At 36.3% G+C, this 25,258-nt stretch overlaps 1 protein-coding gene across 1 annotated transcript in view; it reads left to right on the forward strand.

Annotated features, from left to right (window-relative positions):
• The window catches only part of PDE3B (phosphodiesterase 3B), a 74,665-nt gene that overhangs the window by 40,541 nt on the left and 8,866 nt on the right, over positions 1 to 25,258 (forward strand). The window contains exons 2-9 of the mRNA XM_054390310.1: positions 17,845 to 17,895; positions 18,456 to 18,704; positions 19,768 to 19,907; positions 21,309 to 21,412; positions 22,436 to 22,646; positions 23,189 to 23,262; positions 23,790 to 23,893; positions 24,682 to 24,816. Of these exons, the coding sequence (XP_054246285.1) occupies positions 17,845 to 17,895; positions 18,456 to 18,704; positions 19,768 to 19,907; positions 21,309 to 21,412; positions 22,436 to 22,646; positions 23,189 to 23,262; positions 23,790 to 23,893; positions 24,682 to 24,816 (1,068 nt within the window). The remainder of the gene's footprint in view (positions 1 to 17,844; positions 17,896 to 18,455; positions 18,705 to 19,767; positions 19,908 to 21,308; positions 21,413 to 22,435; positions 22,647 to 23,188; positions 23,263 to 23,789; positions 23,894 to 24,681; positions 24,817 to 25,258) is intronic.

Consider the following 25,258-nt stretch of genomic DNA (forward strand, 5'->3'; position numbering starts at 1 on the left):
AAGGGAAAATACATTGGAACTTGCTGAAAATTATAGAATTCTGTTTGATCTCACCTGGGACTACAGATCAACACGTTGTGCACCAAACTGTGCACTTCATAGTGACACGTCGAGTTTAGACAGGACCTCTGGAAGTCGTCTGCTTCAACTCCTTTGCTCAGGAATGCCATATCCAGACAGCAAATGACAGCCAGAATTGAATCTTTTTTTTTTTTTTCCTTTTTGTCTGGGGAAAATAGTAACAGGAAAACTATGCTTCTTGGGGATTTCTCTGTAACAGACAGAAGATTCTACTCTGTTCATTATTTCTTATAAAGATAAACATAACATAGCTAGAAAAGCTAGCAAAATTACTGAATATTTTCCATCTTTATTTCAGAAATTTTATCTTTTGTCATTGCTCTATTTTAGGAAGATCGTGCAAGCCAAAATATACAAAAGATGTAGCTAAACTCGAAGATTTTTTTTTTTTAAATACATTGGCTGTTACATTGAAAAACTGATAAAACTTATTCAACTGATTTCTTCTGAAACATGATAGCAGGGCTTAAAATGTGTCATTGTAGAATAAAGTTCACTTCTGACGTAATACTTTTGACCTTGGTTTGTAGCACTTTGATTTTCCTGCAAATGTCTGTCATTGTTTTAACTTCTTTAAATACACAAGTACTCATTGGGGGTGGGAGGGTTATAAAAATAAACTTAAAAGAAAAGGAGCTTGGTATTATTATAGAGAAGAAATATTGGAAAATAATTTTTTAGTCATTTAATATGCTGTCATTATATTGTTACCTGTCTATTGCAGTTTGTTCTCCACTTTTCTGATTAAACTTTATCCTTGCTCAAGTGGACTTCATTATAAAAAGAAATTTTACTCGTCTTACGGATTATACAAACCATATTTACATTGCATTAAAAAAGCATTTCTTTATTTTATTATGCAAAATCATTATTTATGTCTTTACACTGCCCCAGTTGCCCACAGAATCAGAATTACTGCCAAGTGGAATAGAACATTTTATATCTGTGCTCTGATAGGGCTGACTACAAAGTATGGCCCTTCAAGCACTTGTAGTATGTTAGTGTCTGACAGATGGCTGCTTCTTTGTTAGGTGGTCTAAAATGTTCACTGCAGTTTATGATTCTCTTACAGCCTTTTAAGTAAATGGCAAGCCTCAATATATGCATTTCTGCCCTGTCAGGGTCACTTGCTGCTCTTGGCAAGTGACCCTGACAAGTGATATCTATATAAATAATGAAATAGCATACCTATAGAAGGTTTTTCTAAAGCCAGTTAGCTGGGTAAATTTTGTATCATAAAAGTTTGTGGAGTTATTCTCTAAATATTTTTAAAGCCTTTGACTGTTTTTGTTTCATTACTTAAAGGTGGCAAGCATTTGTAATGGAGTGGAGCATCTCGTTTTTGAGGAGAAGCTGAAAGACTTGGGGCTGTTTAGCCTGGAGAAGAGAAGACTGAGAAGGGATCTATTCAATGTTTGCAAATACCTTAAGGGTGGGTGTTAAGAAGATGGGGCCAGTCTCTTCTTAGTGGTGCCCAGTGATAGGAAGAGGGGCAGCAGGTACAAACTGGAACATAGGAAGTTCCAACTCCACATGAGGAAAAAATTCTTTGCTGTGAGTGTGATGGAGCCCTGGATCAGGCTGCTGAGAGAGATTGTGGAGTCTCCTTCTCTGAAGGATTTTAAAACCTGCCTGGATGCGTTCCTTTGTGATCTGCCTTAGGTGATCCTGCTTTGTCAGGGAGGTTGGACTCAATGATCCCTTCCAACCCTCACAATTCTATGATTCTGTATCAACAGCATGTCTTGTATCAAAATGTATTAAGGCTTACAAAGCTAAGTCTAAGATTGTGCAAGTAACAGAACTGTGCTAAGGCTGAGGTCAGAGCTCGCTGTTCTTATCCAGGTCTGAGAGGTAACTGCATGGCCCCAGCCTTTTGGTCAGATGCAGGAGGAGAAGCTTTAGTAAGTTACTTTACTGATATTACAGCCCCTGTAAGTTTTGGGGTTGTAAGTATTAAGGATTTTATTGTAAGCTTCTGTGTGAGGTCTACTACTTGATAGAGATTGGCAGTGGGAGAAAGACTTGACGAACATTTTAAGCTCATGGCAAATTTAGATTCAGTTTACATTTTTGGTGTCTTTTTTTGACTACTTCCTTTTGCCTTTTTACCATACAATATTTCATTAAATGAATTTTGGGGTGTTCATATTGAATTTTAGTTTTTTAATTTTCTTACTTTAATAATGAGCCCTTTCTGAAAGATTTGCTAAAATTAGGAAGAACAGAGTTCCTTTCTGTAAATCTTTAACTACATTGCAGGTACCAGGTAATCAAGCAGGAGTTCCCCTTCTGCCTTGCAATCCTGAGGTTTCTAAAGATGTGGGTTCTTTATGTTTCTGTCTTAACCTCCAGCTGCTCCTCACTTATTCTAAACATGCCTTGTTTGAGCCCAGCTTGTTTGAATAGGTATATGACTGTGTTGTACCTCTTTGAATTTGTTTACATTGTTGGCATTAACATTTACCAAACTAATTTTCATCTTATTATTTCTAATGTACTACTTTTTAAATGTAGTTATAATAAACCTTTTAAATTCTGCTGCAAGTATGACAAATTACAAGGCTTTATGAATAATTTTACCTATTTTTGAGGGTGGAAGGGAAAGTCAGAGGTTAGAGAGATGAGTGATTGAAGCTCCTCCTCAGTTTTTCTAGTTCTGAACCCAAAATATAACATGTATTTAGTGAAGTAGTGTTGAGATGGGACCTGTTACAGAGGTGTGCTTGTATTCTTCAGATTAGAAGAATATCTTCTGCTGTAATGATGGCCCTGAGCAGTGCTACTGCAGTAGTGTTTTGGTAAATAACTATTCCTGCTATGTAAGGAAACAAAACAGAGTACCACCAAATAAAGTTGATTTACATTTTAAATAATGTTTTGGTTTTTTCTGTTATATATGTGGATTAGTGTGTGTTCTTTACATAAACCTGGAGATGGTCTCTTACAAGTTGAGTTCCTCCAGTTAATCTGTCAAAATAGGCAGTGTGAATTAATGGTTTTTTGGCTCTAACATCATCTGACTTCTTTCTAGTGGAAACGTCAGACTCCCCAGAGACTGAAACATGGGCAGACCTTAATTTTCATATATTTTGACAATTAGTGAAAACTTGTGTGAACAAAAGAGCATTGAAAAAAAAATGTTTTGGTATGATACAACTGTCAGATCTTAATCATATGTGTTCAGCTTGAATCTTGCTTGTTACCTGCCAAAAAAACCTTGGCTGCTTTTCAGTTTGTGGCTGGAGAGGATTTCTTTGTTACATTCATCAATTATTAATTTTTAAAAGAACAAAATATATGGAACTCAGATGGTAATATTTGAAAGAAGACAATAGAAAGAATGTTTGTATTAATTCCTGCACATACGTAGGGTAAAATAATGTCACTTGTGGAAAGAATTATTGACTCTTTTCTTGCCTTTTGAATGAAAGGGAGCATGCCATGACTACTGAGACTTAAGCAATTATTTAAGATATCTTCCTGCAATTGAAATATAGGCAATTGGTTCTGTGTTTTTAAAAAAAGCTTGCTAGCTTTTAGGTGAAATTTAATTTTACATTTTATCTTGTGTGAAAAATGATTAACAGGGAAAGATCAGGAGGTGCTGCAGCATCCATGCACTGTAGTTGAATGCTGAGAGTTCCTTCAGGCTGTCTTAGACTCTCTCAGCCCTGTTCTGAGCCCCAAGATTCAAAAATGCTTGCATAATTGGGTACTGTTTTGTGACTTATTAATTGTTCTCTTGGGTATATAGTTGCATGTGAGCCAGATTGGCTACTTTCCCAGCTTGCATCACTGGCAGCTGTTTCGCTTGAGGCAGATGGCTTGTAAGAGAAGCACCCGTAAATTAGGGCACTGCTACTTTTTTTCAAACTGTTCTGTGAGAGAGAACCTGATGAGATGACGTTTCAAAGTGTTTTTTGTACATCCTGCTGGCCTTTTTAAAGTGTCTAAATAGCACATGTTACAGTCATCTCTGCTTTAAAACCAATTTTAGGGCAGTTCAGACACTACAGTATAGTCAGCATGAAAATGTTATGTTAAGAATCGTTTGTGATGTTTTCTATATGAAAGGAGATTCTGAAGAAAAGAATTCATATCAGAAAGAGGAAAGAGCCTTAATACTCTTTATATAATGGAAATAAGCATTTTTAAGGGCAGTGGCTAGAAAGGAAATGGAATCATGTACAATAGGAAAAATTCAATGGTCTACTCAAGTGTTTTGGGCATACTTGTGTGCAACACTTTTTTTTCCTGGACTTTGTGCTCACAGTTCCCATGTCTCCACACTAGCATAAGCCAAACCTCTTATCTCAGAACAATAGTTTCTTGCAACTAGGTTGCTGTTTTAAGACAGAGCAATTTACCACTTTTACTACTTTTTGGTTTTCTTCTTTTGTTCCTGTACTGATGTGACTTGCTCAAGCAAATTACTTTCGACCTTTTCTAGATTGTATCACAGTAAGATTCTTCTTACTGTTGATCATGCTTGAATCCTCCAGTGGGTTTTGAGAATCACCATGGAGACTGCTTCTGAAATGCATGTCTCTATACATCTTTGCAATGAGACATACACTTGAGAAATTTGATGTTTGATTTGGATTCATAATTGAGGAAATAAAGGATTATCAAAAGAAACATCAATAATTTCCTCCAGTGAAGTCCTAAGCTGAGGCAAGTTGGGATGTTTTCTGTGTCTGGGGCCCAGTTGCGACATTCTATAAAGGAGGAAAAAAATAGGTTCTGGAAAAGAACTGGTCATTAACCAAATACAGAGCAGAGAAAATAGAGAGGAGCAACTCCATAACCAGGCCCCAGGGTCTTCCCAAGGATGCAAAAGAACAGTAGTTTGTAACTAGGAAAGTTACTATAGGTGTAGCATGGATTTATGCAGTGACACTTTTTTCCTGTATTGTTTAATGTTCCTTCCCTAAAATTTCATTTAAGGGAAGTGAGCTGATGAAAATGACTTCAAGATATTTTTCCTGATCGTTATCGATGCAATATGAGTCCAGCTTTCTATAAAGTAGTTCAAATTTTATTTTTCTTCTCAGCATTTACCCCTTAGTACTACATTTCATCAATGTCTTATTGCCTATTTGCATGCTATATTAAGATCTTTTCATCCTTTTTCACAATCAGCTCTGACTATCAGGAATTTTTTATCAGTGCATGTCAGTGCTTCAGAAATCTGTTACCTTTTCAGTTCATTTTGAGGGGGTTGATTAAGATGCATCTCAGCTTGAATCTTTGAAGAAGTCTCTATTAGCAATTTTTTATTTTTGTGAACTTTCTACTTTTATTCTTTACAGTCTATTTTTCGCTAATCCAGAGGAGAGTCATCACTTTTTTCCCATGTTAATGTGATATCTTCAGCAGCATTTAGAGAAGACTATGCCAGAGTTTTTTGTTTGGATGTTTTTGGGGGGTTTGGGCTGGTTGGTTTGGCTAAGTTTGGGTTTGGCTTTTTGTTTTATTGGGGCTGGGGAGAGGATGGGAATTGCTTTGTTTTGATTTCTAAAGTCAAAGCACACTGGCTGACTGTTTCACTTTTTGTTTTTTTTTTTAATTGATGTGTGCAGTCTGTTTTAAAAAGACCAGCAGATTTGCTGAGCGTGGTATCTATGTTTGAAAACCCTATTGATTTAAATGGTGCATCTATAAATTCACTTCATGGATTTTCCTTCTCCACAGTTTTTGTCCAGTTCCTCTGACAGTTTCCCCATATTCTTCTGGATCACTTCAAAAGTTGATATCTTAACTGCTGCTTTCTTGTCCTGTGGTACAAGATACAACTGTGGTTGGTTATACCACATCGTACAGATTTTAATCCTTTGAAGGTTATTATAATGAAATCTTATCTTTCATGTGTTGGATCAGGCATGATTAAATATTTGATTATTTATTTTGGCCAGTCTATCTCCTAGTTTAGTTTGTATATACTTTACAAGGTATTTAATTAAATTATGACATTCAAAGTGTATATATTAACTGATACATTAAAAATACTCAAAGAGAGAAACAATTGCAGTTGCTCCATCTCAGTGTAATGAAATGCTATATAAAATATTTGTTATGTATTAATTTTGGAATGACATTTATAAGTCTTGTACTGGAAAACCTCAGTGTTTCTAAAGCCTAAGTTTTTTTACTTTTTGGTTTAAAACCAGACAGACATAAAGCAAACAAACAAGAAATACATTCAAATAAAACCAAAACAAACCAACCAACCAGCCAAACTCCCCAAACCAGGAAAAAACAGCAAAAGAATGATTGTACAACTGTTTGTCTTTTTCATAAAAATGATTAAGGTTTTTTAAAATGAAATATCTGATTTTAATGGTCTGCTAGGTATTGTAAAAGCTTTCCTGCTTGCCTCATTGGGACAGTATATTTCCAGTCAGATATTGCTGGGAATCTTGGTATCCTACATTTTTTTCTCCAGTTAGTGTTAGTTTGAAATTTTAAATATTTTCCCTATGTTGCTTAGAAATAAATAAAACCTATGCAAGTTCTGGGAGATGATATTTGATGACTGAATTTATTGATAAGAATGTAGGTTTAGTCACAGATGAGTGTAGACTTGTTTTTGTTAGACTCCCCTCATTAATAGCTGTTTTGGAAACACAATCTGTAAGAGACTTCATAGCAAACACATTAAAGTCTATTAGAAGAAGGCTGAGAAATGAAAAAAAAAAAAAAATTAGTCGTGTTCCCCAAGGAAAAATTACTTTGCCTGCATTTACAATATTTGATGGATTTATTGGGTATGCTACATTGTGACTTTATATTTGTCCCAAAAGGCAAATGATATTCTCACTGCCAGTGTAGTTCTCTTCAGGCATTTATGTAGCTTTCTCTATTGTGATGATTTTGCTGAAAAAGTCTTACAGTGTAAAAGACCAGAAAAGCCTGGCAAGCTATTCTTATAATCGCTGGAAGACGCTTGACCCATCTTGACCTCCTTCTTTCATATTAGTTTCTCTATCTGAGTCATACTACCAAAATTAAATAAAATAAAATAAATAATTGTGTTAAGTCTGGGTATTTTGAAGATCAGCTCAAACTGATACATTGCAAGGTTTGATTTTTTTTTTTTTTTTTTTTTTTGGGGGGGGGATGTATGGGGGGAGGGGAAGGTGGAGATACCCATTTTCATCAACATACCATCAAAATCATAGGAAAACCTATTATGGAAACAGAAGTCTGTAGGTTACCTAGAGAACGAGTCAGCTTCACTGCTTTTCACAAGTCTCTTTTGCGCTAGAATTTCATACACCTGCTTGCAGAACCCTTTGCAATAATGTTGTGTGTAACTGGAACTTGTGCTCTGCCAACAGCATAGCAAAGTTGGTTAGAGAGCAAGTCAAAACACTGGAGTGAAAGCAGGCTTTTGGCTATGATTTTCCATTTACCTTTGTGTGTAGTAGGTTATAGGTCTTCAAGTCTGAGAGAGTCCTGTAATAGTTATACAACAGAGTAGAACATAATTTATGAAAAGGCCAATGAAGGAAAGAACCTGTAGTTTTGGGGATGTTGATTGTGGGACAAAGATGATTTTTCTTTCCTGGCAGTGGTTTGGGGCCAGACAGATCGTCTCTTGCCCCGAAAGGGGCAAAAGAATGAGACTCAACACAAACGGATTGGAGAGTGATGGAAAGTTTAAATGGAAAAGCAATTGGTGAAGCTACAGAGAACTACAAACTACAAAGCATAGTGACAAAGAGTAATCCAAAGCGTACAGAACCCCTCACAGAATTCCCAAAGGCTTCCCAATCCTTCCCTTCTTCCCACCTGAGGGTAAACCCAAACCCCCCAGGGCTCTTTCTTCCCCCTCCCGCTGCTAGGCAAGTCTCAGGCTGGCCAGGTCTGAGACTGCCCCCCCCCCCTCCTCCATTCTCCTCCTGGCATTAGGCCTAGACAGGCCTAAGAGGCCTTGAGGATACCCCCCCGGCATTACCCGATAAGAGAGGACATCTCCCATAGGAGCAGAGAGGGAAGAAAGGGGAAGAGAATGACTCTGCAGATGGCTTTATAGAGCGCAGGATTTATGGGTAGAAATACGCCATTTCCTGTGTCCACCCCTGTGGGTGGGCACCCAGGACACCAGAGGTGTATCTCATGCAGCAGTGGCAGGGGGCACCCAGCCTAAACTGCCACAACTTGTTTACCATGTTAGCATGGCGTGAAATTTAGTTTATATGTCTATACAGTGAATCAATTGCAGCGGGATGTGCTGCTACTCAACATTACAAAAAACCACAGCGCTTCACAACGGCTTCAAGAATGTTAGGGTGTTGGGGTTTTTTCCCCCCCTCTTTTTAACAGAAATCTGAGCTTGTTCATCTCTCAGTCTTTTCATAAAGACCCTTTTTCATGACAAGATTAGTAACTGGTAACAGCTCTCAGAGGTGCCTGACTACATGCTCTCTTTCTGGATGGCTGAATTTATCATGAGGCAAGGTTGAACAGTGTGTGGCCCTCCATCCCTGTGTTGCTAGTGGTGGTTCCTTTGTTCAGTTGGTACATGCAAGATAAGGATGACATAAACAGCTGTCTATGCAAGACCTGCTGTCTGGGGGACAAAGTGAATCTCCCAAGTAGTTTGATTTAATCTAGTTGTCATCTAATGTTACAAGTGGGAAGGCATCCTTGTTCTTTCTTTTCATTTAGAACAGGATCACATTACTAGGTGGAAAAAAACATTTCTACATTCTTTCCAATCTGCTGCCATTTGAGCTTTTTCTCAGCTGCTTACTAAACTGCCAGCTAAAGTACTACTTGACATGAATTCATTAAAGAAAAGTAAATTGGCACTTTCTGTTGAATGCAGCAATTTGCATTCCCTTGTTCTTCTCTGTTTCTGACAGCAATCTGTATTGCATTCTTTGGAGTTTCAATATTTTTTTTTCCCCCAAGAGATCTCATCTTCTATTTCCTGGCACTTCAGCCAGAAATTTGTCCATTAAGATTATTTTTTTTTTAATACTGATTTAACTTTCACTAACACAATTGCTCATGTAATCAGGCTCATAATTAGACTCTTTCATCTGCTGTAAAATCATTGCTTTTAATTCTTCAACTTGAGCAACTGAGAATTTAGTTAGTTCAGTCCCCATGTATAACTTCCAGCCACATCATGGCAGCAATATTTGCTTTCCTTTATGACATAATATCTTCTTTGGCTTCTTGACCATTTTCTTTCAGCTTACTTCTCTAACTTCAGTCCCTCTAATGTTTCTTTTTGGGTCATCATCAAGTAATTGAAAGAAAATGCTGATTTGTGTAAAGCTTGCACCTTGTGGCAATTTTGTAAATACAAATGCTTAGGACAACTGTTAATGTAATCAAATAAAGTGGTGTGTTTAGTGAATGAGAGTTTTGTTACTCTGAAGGTGCTGTGTCTCTGAATGAATCCAGCCTGAGGGATTTGAAAATACAGCCTCGTAGTCGGAAAAGAATTGTCTTGTGCCTGAAGTTAGCTGGAAACCAACTGATTTATTTTTGCTTCTGCAAAAATAAGTCATTCAGTGTGCAGACTGCATGAAAGTGTTGCCAATTGTTTGCTTCCTGGCTGTATGAATTCAGAATGAAAGAGAACTTTGCATGGCCTGTATTTAACTTAAGAAATGCCTTTGTGTATGATGCTGGATCTGTCAGAAGGTTACGTGGTTCTGAAAAGATGACCGGAGAAACATAAAGGTGAAAAATCTATTTACTTTTGTAATATACAAAAGCATACAACATGCAGCTCCTTGAGCTGTGTTGCTGAGGTTGAAAGAATATTCTGAGAATTAGTGCTGCTTACTTGAGAACATTCTTATCTTGAAGTGGCTGTCAATGGCAAGACACTGGACTAGGTGACCATTTGATGGGAACCATTCTCACATTCATCTTGATTTTTTTGACTGAGAGATTAATTTGACGCTGCTTGTTTTAGAGGGGGGCTTGAGGAGAGATGTAGATATTTTATGAGATTTTTAAGGAGGAAGGTCTGATAAAATTATTTGAAAAATTCTGTACCTCCTTTTCTTCATCTCAGTGCTGAATAAACCTCAAACTTGTGGTCATAGGAGAGAGTTTCTCTTTGCTGAAAAGAGGAAGATCTGAGATTCATTTCTGTATCTTCAGTGTAATAAATGGAAAAAACTACTTGATTTAAAAAATTAAGTCAACAGAGGGGTTAATCAGTTTGTCTCTAGTAAGTGTTTTCAGTTACTGTATTAAGAATGTGTTTTGTGCACATCTTTCTACTGCAGAAAGAAAACTTAAGGTTACTCTCTCTAACCTGCTCCAACATGATACATTAACAGCGTGTCAACACGGCAATAAAGGCTTTCTACTATGTATAATGGTAAAATAATACCAGTAGGTAAATGTGAGAAGGGTGTTTTGGGAGCAATTTCTAGATCTACTTTTTGTAAAATAAACAACTTTAAAAAATGGATTTAGGTTTTGGATGACAGTGAAAGAAGTCCAGAATGCCAGAACACCAAGGCAACTATACCAGATCAGAGCAGTAATCCACCTAGCACTCTTTCTTTTCTTTGATGATGATTAGAAACACATGCTCTAAAGGAAAATGCTTATACTGGGCAATTAAAGGATCTGCACATAGCAGGCTTTTTTTCCTCTGTCCTCCCTCCCCCAGTTGCCATAAATTACTGGTTGGCCTTTACTCTGACGTGCAAGTCTGACAAAACCTAGAAGGAACAGGAAATGACCTAAGTGTGGTTTTAGCCAGTTTTTTTTCATTACCTACATAAGAAGAAAAATAACATTCCCTTGATAGACAAAACACCTTTTAGAACCTTTTTGAAATGTTAGAAGAGCTTCAAAAAATACTAAAAGGAATATTGGAGCAAACATAACCAGCAATTTGAAAATGGAAAACTTTCTATGGTAGACAAAGTAGAAGCTGACCTGCTGGTACTCCTGGGTAAAAAAGCAGAAGTAGCAGATCTTCTTAAAAACAAACAGGTGAAACAAACTCATAAAAAAGAAACAAAACTCCAGCAAAACAAAAAAAAATATTTCTCAGCTTGCAGGGAGTAATACTAACTTGAAGAATAAGCCTACTGAGAGTTGATTTGAAACTTCAGCACAACAATGGAGCATTTTTGCTCTGCTTTTGTATCTCTGCTGAGGATAAAGTTACTGAAAATAGTAACTTAAACATGTGAAAACTCTGAAGTGATTTATTAAAGTTTACTTAGGTGCAGCTCTTTTTGAAGATTTGTATTTGCAGGGAAGATCAGAACACTGTGGAGTCTGGTGAAAACGTGGGGGTGATGAGACACTTGTATGTTCCCATGTTGTTCCTATGTGTCCAGCCAAACATGTTGCAGGTACTTGGTAATGTCTGGAACAGTGTTTGCGAAAACAATTCAGTAGAAGCAAATCTCTTTCCATTGAAGGAAGACTTTAGGCATCTTAAAGAAATGAATATAATGCCACATACGAAAGTGTTCAGTAAAGGCAATGACAGAATCTAGGACAGGAGATATGACTGTTTCCTTCAGTACATGGATACAAACCTCAGAACCATGAGTGCACACTCAGTTTCTGCTCCAAGAAGTCTGGCGATCTGCAGCCTTCACAGCCTATTAGGTATTGTACAACCCTGGCTAAATAAATTAATTGTATAAAGTCAGGAAGCGATAAGTATTAGGATTCCAAAAATACCCTTTTTTTTTTCCTGCCTCATTTATTTTACTGGGAAGTTTTAGTGGGTGGAGAAAAGTCATCAGGACTCTAAATGCCTTAAGTTTCATACATGCTGTATTTTGTCTTGAGTACAATAATCTACTCCAGTGGCTGTTGTTTTGGCCTGTAAGATTTTGCAACATAACACTGTCTTATCTGAATAATGCTACATCTACTCTGACAGAGTCATGCTTTAGTTGCATCACTTTTCGTCTCATACTGAATACAAGTTAACTATTTAATAACATACTGGTTTTCAACATCTACCTTTTCTACCCAGAGAGGAAAAACAATCCTCATAAATAAATAAGACTTCTAGGTTGTATACGGCTGTGTTTGTTTTTCTATCATTAAATTACCTGAGTTTAAAAAGCTAATTGATTGTAAGCTGTTACAAAAGAGTAATTTAGAAATAAAAGCAATGAAACTAGCATCAGTCTGGTTTGAAAAGCAGTCATTAGAAGAAGTGGATCTATAACAGAACCTTCTCCACACTCTACAATAAATTAGTTTCTCATTGGGTTGTAGAATTTTTCTTTTGAATGAGGTGTTTCTTTACAGAGTTGATTCTTGAATCAAGTTGCTATGGTGTTGATTTCATTGTTTAGTTAATTCTATGCTTGGTTGCTATGGAAATACTTATTTACAGAGCTAATGCCTAATGGTGTCAAACAGATGCTACTAGCAACTAGGAATCTCTTGTATTTGATCAATGAAAGACTCAGTCAGAAGCAGAAACTCATTTTTGTACTCATTTTTTCTCCATTACAGTTCTTGAACATATGGAATGTGAATGGGTGGAGTCAAATAGGACAAGTTTTCATTTCTTAACAAGCATTAAATAATGCACACACTGAATCTCACAAATAACATCAGCACTGAAAGGAAAACTTCCCGCTTACCTGCTCTAGGCAATCAAGCAGCAGCACTGCAGCTCTTAACACAGTGTATGGCCCGAGATGGAGCGCACATTTCAACCAAGAGCACGGAGCAGATATATGAGTTTTAGTCTAGTTTTTAGGGGTTTTTGTTTTGTTTTGTTTGTTTGTTTGTTTGGGGTTTTTTTTGCATTTGTGAGCTCTGAAACATTTTTCTGTAGCTGTGTGTTTTAAATCTCTTCGTAAGTATGAATGTTGTCCTTAGTATAACTGCACAAACACAAGTAATTATGGAGTAGCTATGGTGATAAGATTTTATATTTTCAAAGTTAAATTATTCTGAAAATATCCTTACACAGTTATCTCACCATATATAGTTTGAGTTGAGCATTTATTATTTTTTTCCATTGCTTATAAATGCTTAATGGACTTTTATAGTAGTATTAAGGGTTTCTAACTTGAGAAAAGTAGGCTTTACGCGTGCTTAAAGCTTTAGAAGTTTAAAATTCTCTTCAAACACGACTTTAGCTAAATGGAGCTGTGGCACTCATGCAAAGCAGATCCAAAAAAACACCCCTTCCATGGCACCAACTGACTTCTGAGAGACACATCTGCCACAGGCGCCTGGAAACACAGGCTACACTGTGAGAGGGAAGATAACTTCTTTTACAGAAAAGTCATTAAAAACAAAACAAAGAACCATGAAGCTCTGATGGTTTTCATTGACTGCCTTCTCCCATTTCTCATCTGCTTTTACTTTATTTAGGCTACAGGCTTCTCAGAGGAGCACTTTTTTTCTTTTTTCTTTGTACAAGTTAGTAAGTTGATTCTAAAATTCTTGTGTTCAAATTGCATGACTATTCCTTTAGAGTATATGGAAATATTCTTTTTATTGTTTGAGAAAATATAAACAAAGGGTAGCATCTGATGCTTGTTGTCAATTTTCCTCCATATTTCCAGTCATTGATAGGTATTTACAATTTCTTTAGATTTGACTAAATATCCATAGAACTGAATATGGAGTTCATTCGTCAGAACAGCAGCCCTGTGTAGGAATTTGCTGAGCTTTAACAAGTTTTTTAGCCTTTAGAAAAATGTCTTTCAGTGATGTAAATTCCATAAGCCTATTTTGAGTGATGTTTCAGTCTGACCTAAACCCATCACTGGTTGATAGTGGCCAAATGAAAGTGTCATTTATATTTAAAGGGGTTTTGTAAGCTGGCTTGTCATCTTTTAACTGTGTTGGAAGTTATTTCATAAGCCAAATAGATTCAGTTGTTACAGTTAAACATAATACAGTCCCTCACTGTTCAAGAACAAGGCATAGTACTGTGTTGTGTGTAGAGGATTTGTTTTGGTTTGTCTTCTTATTTACTGTCATTCAAAACCCTTATCAGCTTGCCAGGCAATTATACAAAACCAGGAAAGCGTGATCATTGCTCTTTGGATGGACTGGGAGACTCTAAGGTCAGAATCGGGCTAATGTGAGGACTTCTCCTTCTCCAGGCTCACTGGTCAACTGGTATTATACATGGTTATGGGGTGAGGGCTGTATATTTCTTACCTTTCCAAAGTTCATCTGCAGTATCAGAGCCCACTGCAGTTTTATTTTCAGAGAAGTCTCCAGATGGCTGATTGCTGTGATGTTGGCATTGAAAATGAATGCTTAAAAGCCAAAGTGTGTGAGTTGTTAAGCAGAGGTTTAAGTTTTAGCTTGGAACTTTTTTGACTCAAGTACCTCCTAGATCAGGTGTTTCTTGTTGGAGGAGGTGAGGAAGAATGTTATGTGCAATGGATTTCAAAATCTTAGTATTACAGCGTACAGATCTTTCTGCAACAAGTCTTACTGTTGCAAAATCAAGAATTGCTGAAGCTCTGCCTCAGACCTATTTTAAGGTCTGTTGGTCTATTCACATTAAGTCAAAATAAACTGTGCCCTTTTTACTCCTGTTGTAAGGTTAGTGCAACTTTGGGAATACTTTGTAACTTTTGTTGACGATCCACAGTAGTTAATTTAAAGCTTTGACTGCCAAGCCCTCAACAACAACAACAACAACAAAGCCAAAAATACTGCTTTATTTGGCATTCCAGATTTAAGTTGCAAGGCATGGAGTTAGGCTAGTTAAACTATGGTAGGTAGTGAGAGACAAAGTACGGTTTGCTTACAGTTAGTTTCAGAGCAGCATGGTAAGGAGTAAATTCTCCTTTAAACAGAGAAGTTTTTGTAACGTAGCAGAACTCATCAACTGTTAACCTTAAATACTGGCACCCCCCCTTGACCCTCCAAGCATTTCAGTTCTGCAGAAGGGGGTGTTTAGGAATACGCTGCTGGTTTCTGTTCCTGTCTCCCGGAATTGTTTGGTGGAGGGATGCTTTCTGGACTTGAGTGCCATCTTGTGGTGTCTTTGGGAGCAGCTGAGCAAAGCCAGTACCCCCCCCCCGCCCTTTCAGTTATTAACCCGTGAGTGTTTGACTAATACAGAGATGGACCAAGTTGTGGAAAAAATATTCGTTGTAGAGTGACCTGCATTTTTTCCTTTGTGTTTAGTAGAAGAGATTGATTCTTGGTGCCTAAAATTGACACCAGCTCATTTTAATTGCTTCAGCGTGTGGCACACGGAATGAGCCCTGACAGTGTTACCGTTGTAATCAGCTGGGGGAGCTGCTATACTCCACCTGCCTTCTCTCAGGAAGTGTGACTGCAAATCAGTGGGGGTGCATAGGAAGTGACAAAAAGAAGTCTTGTGGCAACAGACAGGCAAGCTTAAGTTCTGTTTGTCTCTAATGGTTTTAGTTTCTTTGCTGTAAAATTGGTATCTGTGGAGAAGACTAAATCAGGTTTAAAACGACAACAGAAACCTTTCAGTCATGAATGCCAAGTGTGAAATTGTTCAACTAAAACTGTACAAAATGATGCCCTGACATTTGAAATACCAAAGCATTATTTACATTTGAAGTAGATTTTGTGCGAGCTGTGCAAATTATTTTACCTTACATACACTGGGTGATTATGAGACACAACACATAGCAGGAACACTTTCCATTTGGTTATTTCCTGCCTCTGCAATGCTGAGCCTGTTTCTTTACTATGGCTTTACTATAGCCAAAAGGAAGGTTTTGACATTTTTTTAGTCATATGGATTGACCCTCAAATTATAGCTTGTGTGGCATGCATGTGTGTGCATCCATGTACACAAAAGCTACCAGTGGCTTAAAGGATGAATTAAGGAGGTTGTATCAGGGAAAGCAGTTACAGTTAGAAGTTTGGTACAGGAATGTTCTAGACTTAGCAAGAGTGTAGGTATTTTATTAGGATCTCGTTTATGGCAAAACCAAACAAACAAATCTAGCTGACGTACCACATATTTAAAAGAAATATAGAATATTGAAGAACTGGGGGGAAGGGAAACCTCTTTTGTGTCCCCAAATAGAGGTTACAGAATTGCAAGCAAGCTGACGCAACAACACGAACCGTTAGTATCAAAGGTTGCTAATACAGCTAACAAAACTCATGTGGACATCTGATCTTTGTTGCTGGTTGAGTCAAAAGTCAATGAAGCAGATGAATGCAGTCAGTCTCTCTGTCCAAGCTAAGGAGAACAGAATGAAAGCAAAACATTTACCAGTGTTTGATACAGTAAGTAAACATCAATCTGGAAATAGAAACCTCACAATGGAGGGAAAAGAAAAGAAACCCCAACTTGCCCAGATGGGCAAATCATTCTAGTTTGTTATGAAAGATAAACTGCTGCATCTTTAGAGTGATCATGCTAAAATGGTCACACAAAGTGGCTGTTACTTATCACTAACAGGTTCACACTCAACTCTTATGCTTAGAAGTTGCTCTAAAAAACAAAGATGAGTGAAGAGATGGTAACTAGATGAATTAAGAACCAAAACTCCTCAAATTCTTAATTCTTGACTTAGATCTTCTTGCTTTACACAACAAGACTTTGTGACACTTTGTAACTTAATCCCACTTTAAGCACATGCTTGATGAGAGATCTCTTCACTTTTCATGGCAAGTGGATGTCATAACTATAAACTTTAAACCATGGTTGAATGGTATCTCTGTGAAGAGAACAGACGAACAAGAGCCTTGAAGTGCTGCCCTTACCTAGGTACTGCTGATGTGTCAGCCTGTTTCTTTATTGACACTTTCTGCACCTTCTGCTGGCCAAGTGCCAGCCTGGACACTGTTTTCTCTATGAAAGAGCTATTAGTCTTAGAGAAACAAAACCAAACATAGTTCTTATCAATAAAAGTAAGCAGAAGAACTTACAAGACTGCAGAACATGAACTACCAAATGGAGTATTGGCACCTTAGTTGTGCTCTGTAGCTACAAGAAAGAGGAAGAAAAAAAAAGGTTTCTCTCTGTATTTGTTTAATTTGTGAATGCATGCTGTGCAAATGATTTCATTTATTAGAGAATATTTAGAACCTGTCAAGGAGTCGTGAAGGCATAAACAAATCAAACATCTGAATTTCATTTCTTAAGTGATGTTTTTGTCTTTTGTCCATATAGAAGAAAAACGGAGTGCTGTTGACGCACTTGGAAGTCGATAGCATCTTCAGATTGTGTTGCTGACGTTCTTTTGTGGGTTTGGTGGGTTTTGTGTAGTTATTCAGAACGTGTGCAGTTGTAACCATACTCAAACAAAACCCAGTAAAGCCTCCTGCAAGAAAATGTTTTTTAAATCATTGTTTTTTAACCAGAGCAACTTTTGCCTTTTTAAGAAATAAATGCTGTGAATATAGCACTTTCTGCTTGGTATTTGCAAAATTACTACTGTTTGAGTGGTTCTGGAAAGAAAAAAATATGAAATGTCATGTTAGAGGTTTTGGGATAGATTTGCTTTAGAAGTTGAGGTGACCTAAAGCAGGAAAAGCACTGTTGCTGTCTAATTTAGTGTACATCTGAAATGATTTATAAACAACCCAGCAATACTGAAATCAGGCCATGCAATCATTCTGTCGTCAAGATACCCCTCTTGCATGCAATTCTTCAAACACTTCTTTAGGAGTTTTGCTGTGGTAGCACTAGCTGTGAGAACAGTCTGAGTTACAGAGTAAAAACCTGAAGGGAGAAGCATGCAATCACGATTTATTCCATTGTTGGGTTTCAGCATTAGCATATCACCAATGACTCTTTTTGTTCCTTCTTTTCCTTTACAGATGATACTTTGGGACTGGGATTTGAAGCAATGGTACAAACCCTATTACCAGGTCAGTGTGTTATGAATCTAGTTATTCTTTTGTGAAATGTGACTGAGTGCAGAGTTCACTGTGAATGGGCAGATGTCCTCTTCGGAGAACTACACCAAATCAAAACTAACCACTTTTTGACATGATTGTAAGGATTTGTTTCAGTAGAATCAGGATTAATATAAGTAAAGGAGCTATGAAAATTGTACTTCTGTAAGGGACTTTTAACAGTTTGGCCACCACAGTTTCTGTCAATATTATTGGAAGAGATAGAATACTGAGTTTAATTCTGAGACAAAGCAAGCAAAAAAAAACAAGGTTAAAAAGAAATCTGTATTTTAAATGGATAAAAATTAACTGAAAGACAATGTTGAAATCTGAAATATATTTTATTGTGTGGAAAATAAAAACACAAAAATTGTTGTTTGAATATGTCTATATGTATATATTTTCTTTAAAAGAAAAATACATTGTATTGGGGGTTTCTTTGTTGTATATTTTAAACGTGCAATGGATAAAACTTTGAATGCTGTAAAGTGTTTGGGCATGTTAATAGTTTGCTATATTTCCATCTCTTCTAGAATGCTGGCAATGGAAATGGAGTTGATCTTTCAGTACTAAATGAGGCTCGGAGCTTGCTAGCAGACCTCCTGGCTGACCCATCCCTTCCACCACAAGTGATTTCGTCCCTTCGAAGTATTAATAGTTTGATTGGTGCTTTCTCAGGCACATGCAGGCCAAAGGCTAGTCCCTTCACACCATTTCCTGGTTTCTTCCCTTGTCCTGAAATAGAAGATCCTGCTGAAAAAGGAGATCGGAAGCTGCTCAAGGTCAAATTGCTTTAATTTTCGTTCATGTGTGTTGCAATTTTTAGAGAAGTGATCAAAGAAAAACATTCCTGCATGGGTAACAGCTGCCTCACTGAGTACCTGTGAGCTATGTTTGAGGTCAAAAGAGAGCAGCTGTGAAAAAAACATTGAATGAAATGTAGCTAGGTACCAAAATACATATTGAAGCAGTTGATGGATAAAGAGATGAAAGCACTTGTCTGCAGTCTGAACATGATTCCACCAAATAAACACCAGGATTAAAAAGACTGAAAGCAAATATAAATTGAAGTTGTTATTTTTTCGTGATATGGCACAAACAGGGCTGCTCTTGATTCTCCCACATTCTTGACCTAATAATTACTGTCAGTGTGGCTTTTTCATTGACTTTTTTTCCCCAAAGAAATTTACTCTTGGGAGCATCAAACTAGTCATCAGACAAATGCAAATCAGCTCTGTAAAGGGGAAAAAAAAATCTTTCTGTGCAGCACATCACATTACGGGACCAGTGTGTAAATCTCCTGTTACTTTTCCGTTATCTAGGGTTAATAAGTCAAAGCAAGAGTGTAGTTATAACATGACATGCTAAGGAAAAGACCCAACCCTATGTTTGTTACTGTAAGAAAGAAAAAGATTTCTCTTTCTTTCAAAAAAAAACCCAGGTAAGTCATCACAAACTGCAGATTATGACACACCAGAGAAAGTCATATATAAAAATATTTCTTAAAAATGGGACTTTCAGACTGTATTGAAAGGTTTCCATTCTCTCTTTTCCTGACTTGGAATATAAAAGCTTTCCTCCATATTTCAAGCAAGTTATTTCTTTGGTGAGGATGATGTATACCTTTTATTTCTCTTCCCTGACTGACTTCCAAAGTGCATTGAGTTGTGGGTTTTTTTTTATTTTTTTTTCCATTTCTTGTGGGGAGCTGCCTGTTCTCTTTGGTAGGAAAAAAACCCCAACAAACTACAACAACAACCCCCCCCCCCCCCAATGAAAAGCCAAAAATTAAATTTAATGTCTGGTTTTGATTATATAGTTAACAATGATTAAATTACTCAACAGGGATTAAGCAGGAATAGCCTGCCAACACCACAGCTGAGACGAAGTTCAGGAGTTTCTGGCATTCCACCCATAGAATCAACATCTTCTAGATGGGAACGGAGTAACAGCAAGAGATCACATCAGGAATATAACACGTCAAGGTAAGCACTTAGCCACATTTTAAGGACAATAATAAATGTATCCTTTCTAAAATACTGATGTCTGTAATGCTGGAACTTGGTAGCAGAGGTATTTAATACAAAATCTTGTGAATTAAGTCTCAAAATTCTGCCAGCATCATTTGGAAAATATTTCAAGTTAATGATATGCCATACTCTGTACCTCTGATCTCAAGTAGAAATCAGGTCACTCTGAGGCTGAAGGCATGCACTGTCATAAGAAGTAGGGCTGCATATCACTTAGTGGGAAATGAAAAAAAAGTCCAGCATATATGATTTGAAAACAAACTAATTTAACCTCTAAACCTTTACTGACTTCCTCCTTTTAACTTAAAATATGTATCACTTTCTAACTTCCAGTTCAGGATGAACTGACCTTCGTGCATTAAATGCTCTTACAGCATTTTTCTGTGCTTTAAAAAAAAGCATGAAAATTCTGATAGCTAAAAAGTACATGAATACTGAAAAGCTCAATTTATTCAGTTGTTAACCCAAACATTTTTTTGGGAGTTGACTAACACATCAGTATCACACTTAAGAAGAACAAATCTGTGTTTTTTCTTTAACTGTTTTAAAAATATTTATATATTTAAACAAATGATGGGAGTTCAAGTATTATTTCTGTATTTGACTTCTGTTTGAAATCTGATCAAACAGCATGAAATCTGTTTTGATAAATAGTTTTCCCATAATAAAAATAAACAAATCACCAGTTTTGCATCAACTATTTTCACTTAGAAGCACATGCATACAGTTGATTTTAATTGCATGTCACATTTTTATTTGCTGAAGGAGCAGTAGAATTGGAATTTCTGGGTGCGATTTCACATCTGGAACACCAGATGGCATCACCCAGAGATTGAGTTTAACAGTTTAGCTACCGAACTATGCAGCTAGTTTTGGCTTTATGTCAAAACCAAAGTCTTTAGTTTAAAGATTACAATCAATTAATAAATTACTTAAATATGCAGAATTAATCTGAAGAGCAAGCCAGATCTGGTAGAAAGTAGCCTGCTTTAAGACATTCGAGAAAAGTAAATACTATGTTTAAAGGTTGAACCTGTGGCACTTGGGCTGAATAGATTTACTGTGTCATTTTAGGACTGTCTAAAGTTTTCTGTTGACTTCACCCAGTACCCAGCAGTTTTATTCCATATAGTTGACGTGATTTCCAGATGATTTTTGAATTTGAGTTCTTTCTAGTACTCTGCCTTTAATGGTAGTGAACCTGTAATAGGTAATCTGCAGCAGTCTGACTTATTTTATTTTATTTTATTTTATTTTTAATTTAATTATTTTATTTTACTTTATTTTGTTCTTTTATTTAATAAAAATGGAAGACAAGGTAGGGGAGAAAAACCAAACTTGCTGTTTTATTTTCAGCCAAGGATCTCATTCAAATGGGTCTTTCAGTGCGAACCTGCTGACAATCCCAAAGCAAAGATCATCTTCTATGACACTGGCTCATATAGGTCCCAGGCGAGCAGGTAAGACCATGCAGTTTGTATAGCTTGGTGGTGGTTAGTACATCATGTAAATGTAGTACTAAAATAGCATCAGCATGTATTATATGTTAAATTTTTCTTTTTTAAAAATTTGCTTCTAAGAATACTTAAAATGATGCTTAACATCAACCTTGTAGAAAACTCATCTCTTCACCTGCTGCTGTGTACCTGCAAAATGTTACCATGTATGGGAAAGAAATTATATTTTGGCTTATTGCAAAATGGAGTTGTAAATTGATGTTAGGCACAGAATAGTCAAAGCCCAAATTTACCAGCTTTCTTTCCTGGATTTCACTGACAGCAGCCTGAAGTAAACCTTAGCATACGGTTTGAACCCAAATGGGGGATTTTAGGGACCTAAGGAAAATGAAATTTGTTGTTTGTTTGAGTTTTATCTCTAATGACCTATGAACAAATTTTGTTTGCTTTATTTTTTTTTCCCCTCAGTGTCTTATTAGGCAGATTTAGGTAGATTATCATGCCATTTAAAAAAAGGTACATCACTGTCAAAGGCCAGTGTCTGCCTACTGTAGCTCTTTGCTTTGAGACTACAGTTTAGAGTATTTTGGGGTTTTTCTTTGTTTTTTAAGGGTTTTGAGCATCTTTCTTTTTTACTGCAAAACACTGAGGTAAAGGATTTTTGTCCAGATCAGTTACCAATACTGAATTGGGTTTCATTTTACCCCCTCTCTGCCCCTGCCCTGGAAAAATGTGAAAAAGCGATCCTGAATCAGAAAGGAATATGGAAAGTTTCAGCTACTGATTAAATCAAAACCAATCCTTTGAAAGCCAGAGGTTTTAACATTTTACACATGTAGCCTAGACAGCTGCGTTGTTGGAGATCTCAAGGCCTGGAACATATCTAGCTACATAGGTGTGTGTTTAAGTGTGCTTTGAAAACTGTCACATTCTTTACACTTAGAAAGCTTCTTGTTTAATTTCAGTCTTTTCTAAACAGTAATGTTTTTATTGTGGTCTGAACCCTGTGTTTGTTTGTTTTGGAAGGTTCTTCTCCTGGCCTGAGTCCTGTGGGGTCACCTAGCCATGGATCTGTCTCCAGTGGGGCTTTCAGCAACTGGTCGCCTGTAGAGTTTCCTGATACCGCTGATTTTCTTACTAAACCAAGCATTAATATCTGTAAGCCTGCAGGATACACGTTTAGTTCTCCAGATTTTCAGCAGCAAGTTAAAACACCTGTAGGTTATATGTGTAGCAGGTACTGTAAACTCTGTTACAATTTAATAGCTTCATACATGTTGAAAAGAATACACTTACAATTAAAAACTCTAACAAGACCTATACATCTACTAGTGTGGAAAAAAATAATGACCTCTTAATAATCTGTAACTGTCTTATGCAGGGAAGACTAAAGAATGCTGTATGTAAGCATTGATTTGAAATAGCTCATCCTTGAACACAGCAGTTGCAGAGTAACAGTATTTTACAGTTTTTTAGAAAATGAGGACTTCCTGCCTGAGAATTGAATTCTTTATTTCTGAATACTTTCTAAATAATTTACTGTACCTTATTAATTTATGGAGCTATGTCTAGGGGAGGTGATGTTTGATTTATTTTTATGTACAAACTAAATCTGTGTGTGCTGAATTAGGAGAAAATAAGAAGTTAACTTGGTGGAGAAACATTCAGATCCATGCCATTTTAAGAAAATTAATTTGAAACGTTTTTCAGTACAACACAGCAGCAGCATAAAAAAAGAAAATTACTGAATGTTGTAAATATTTTTAATTTCTTCTTAAGCTGTGGACGACAGATTCTCAAGCCTATGACAACACCTGAAGCAGAATTTGCAGAACATAAAGTCAGAAAATCAGGTGGGATTTCAAAATATGTAAATATTTGATATCAATTTGCCTCTTTTTTTTCCTTTTTTAAAGTTGATTAAATTGAAATTTTTGACTTTTCTTTTAACATTAAATTTTTCCAATACTTTAACTCAGGTGCATATATTTTACTGTCATTTTGACTTATGATAATCAAGATAATCTAAATTATGGCCTGCTTCAGAGTAAGGATTTTATAATCGGCTTCTTCTGATGACTTTTTAGTTGTGTACTCCATATATCAAACCAGTTCCTTCTCATCTCAGGTAAACTAATCACTGAAACAATTTTTTGTAAGTAAAAGGTTATGCTTCTAGTTTTTCTCAATCTTCAAATAGGTTTTGTCTAATAAATTCTGTCCTTTACAACTTTTTTGGGGTTTAAATGCTAAAAATTGGTTAGAAACAGACTATTGTTTTATGTGGAAAAAACCTGTGGGATGAGTTAAAAATCAACTAGACAGTAGTAATTTACAAAGAAATGATTGATGCAGTATTTCTATATGTGCTTTCTTTAAGGTGAAACTGGAAGTGCTAGTGTTTCAAATGATTCTTTCCACCATACAGAGAGGAAGAAAGATGAAGGGAAGGACATGCTCGATCAAACACAAAATAACATCCTTGTAAGCTTGTAACTGCAAAAAAATCCAGCAATAACTTTTATTAGTACAGTATTTATAATTTCTAACATACTGTAAAGAGGTTTTTGCATTGCTAAGAATTGTAATTTTTGAAGGGAAACAATGTGGTTTTGGAGTTCAAATTGTCATTTAGCAACAGTATATTTCCAGCTTACATACATTTCACTAGCAAATGACAAGAAAGATTGTGAGTGTATTAAATTTTGTTGATCGAACTTGGTTTCTGTAGATTTAATGTTTATAGTATGCTTAAGCAATGATTGACCAGTATTTTTGTAGTATTTCTTCTAGTTTCTCATAAATTGTGAAAGGTGTGGCAGTTTCAGTGAGACTTACAGATGGAAGTGCAAAGAGACCAATGGTTTAAGCTTCACTACTATTTTGGGTTTATACATCAATATTTTTAAAGCTCATTCAGTGAATGAACTGTTAAAGCTCAGTAAATGTTTTGTTAGCCTATGCATGTTCTTGCTTTGTTTTGTCAACTCAACTTCTTTAAAAAGAGATAAGAATGCAAATTTGGCATCATCTCAGAAAGCCCTGGAATCTGCTGCCCCAAAATATAAGAAGTCAAGCCCTTAGCTGTGGTATTTGTGCTGTCGATGTATGATTTTTCTCATAGCTGCATTCAAGAAGTCCAGTAACAATTTATCAGTTTCATGGGGTTTTTGTTTGGTTTTTTGTTGTTGTTGGTTTTTTTTGCTGCTGCAACTGACAAATTATATTTCATTGTCATTTTAGAGATGATAAAATATCTTATTCTCATACAGATGGAGCAGAATCCTACATTAGAAACAGCATTATTAGACCATGATTCTTTAATGGAGAAGATGAACAATTGGAATTTCCAAATTTTTGACCTTGTACGAGAAATGGGAGACCAGTCTGGAAGGATCCTTAGCCAGGTTTGTTGTATTTTATTATATGAGGGAGGGTGTGTGAAGCTGCTGTGCTTATATATTTTATTTAAGCCATGAAGAAGTTTTGCAGTCAACATATATGTGGATACTAACTTGAAAGTAGAAATAGAAATTTCTTATATGCTCCATTTCACTGAAAACTGTTTAAAATAATGTATCTATAGACAACTTGCTCCACATTTTCTGAATTTTATTCTCAATGTAAAAATAGGTTCAAATCACACTTAGTAGGCTTTGTAGTAATATGCCATTCCTATGAAAAATTGTCTCCTGCTTTCGGAATTACTACCTTGTTTGTCAACCATTTCTTTTTTCTTTATTTCAGTAAAGTATTTCTGCCAGAGCTACACCTGTGGGGGAAGAGAAGTGATCTTTTAGGCAGTCTTTTGCCTCTTGATCCTACAAACAATGGGATTTTTTTTCATGC

Source organism: Indicator indicator, chromosome 21, assembly GCF_027791375.1.
Source record: "Indicator indicator isolate 239-I01 chromosome 21, UM_Iind_1.1, whole genome shotgun sequence".
Classification (NCBI taxonomy): domain Eukaryota; kingdom Metazoa; phylum Chordata; class Aves; order Piciformes; family Indicatoridae; genus Indicator; species Indicator indicator.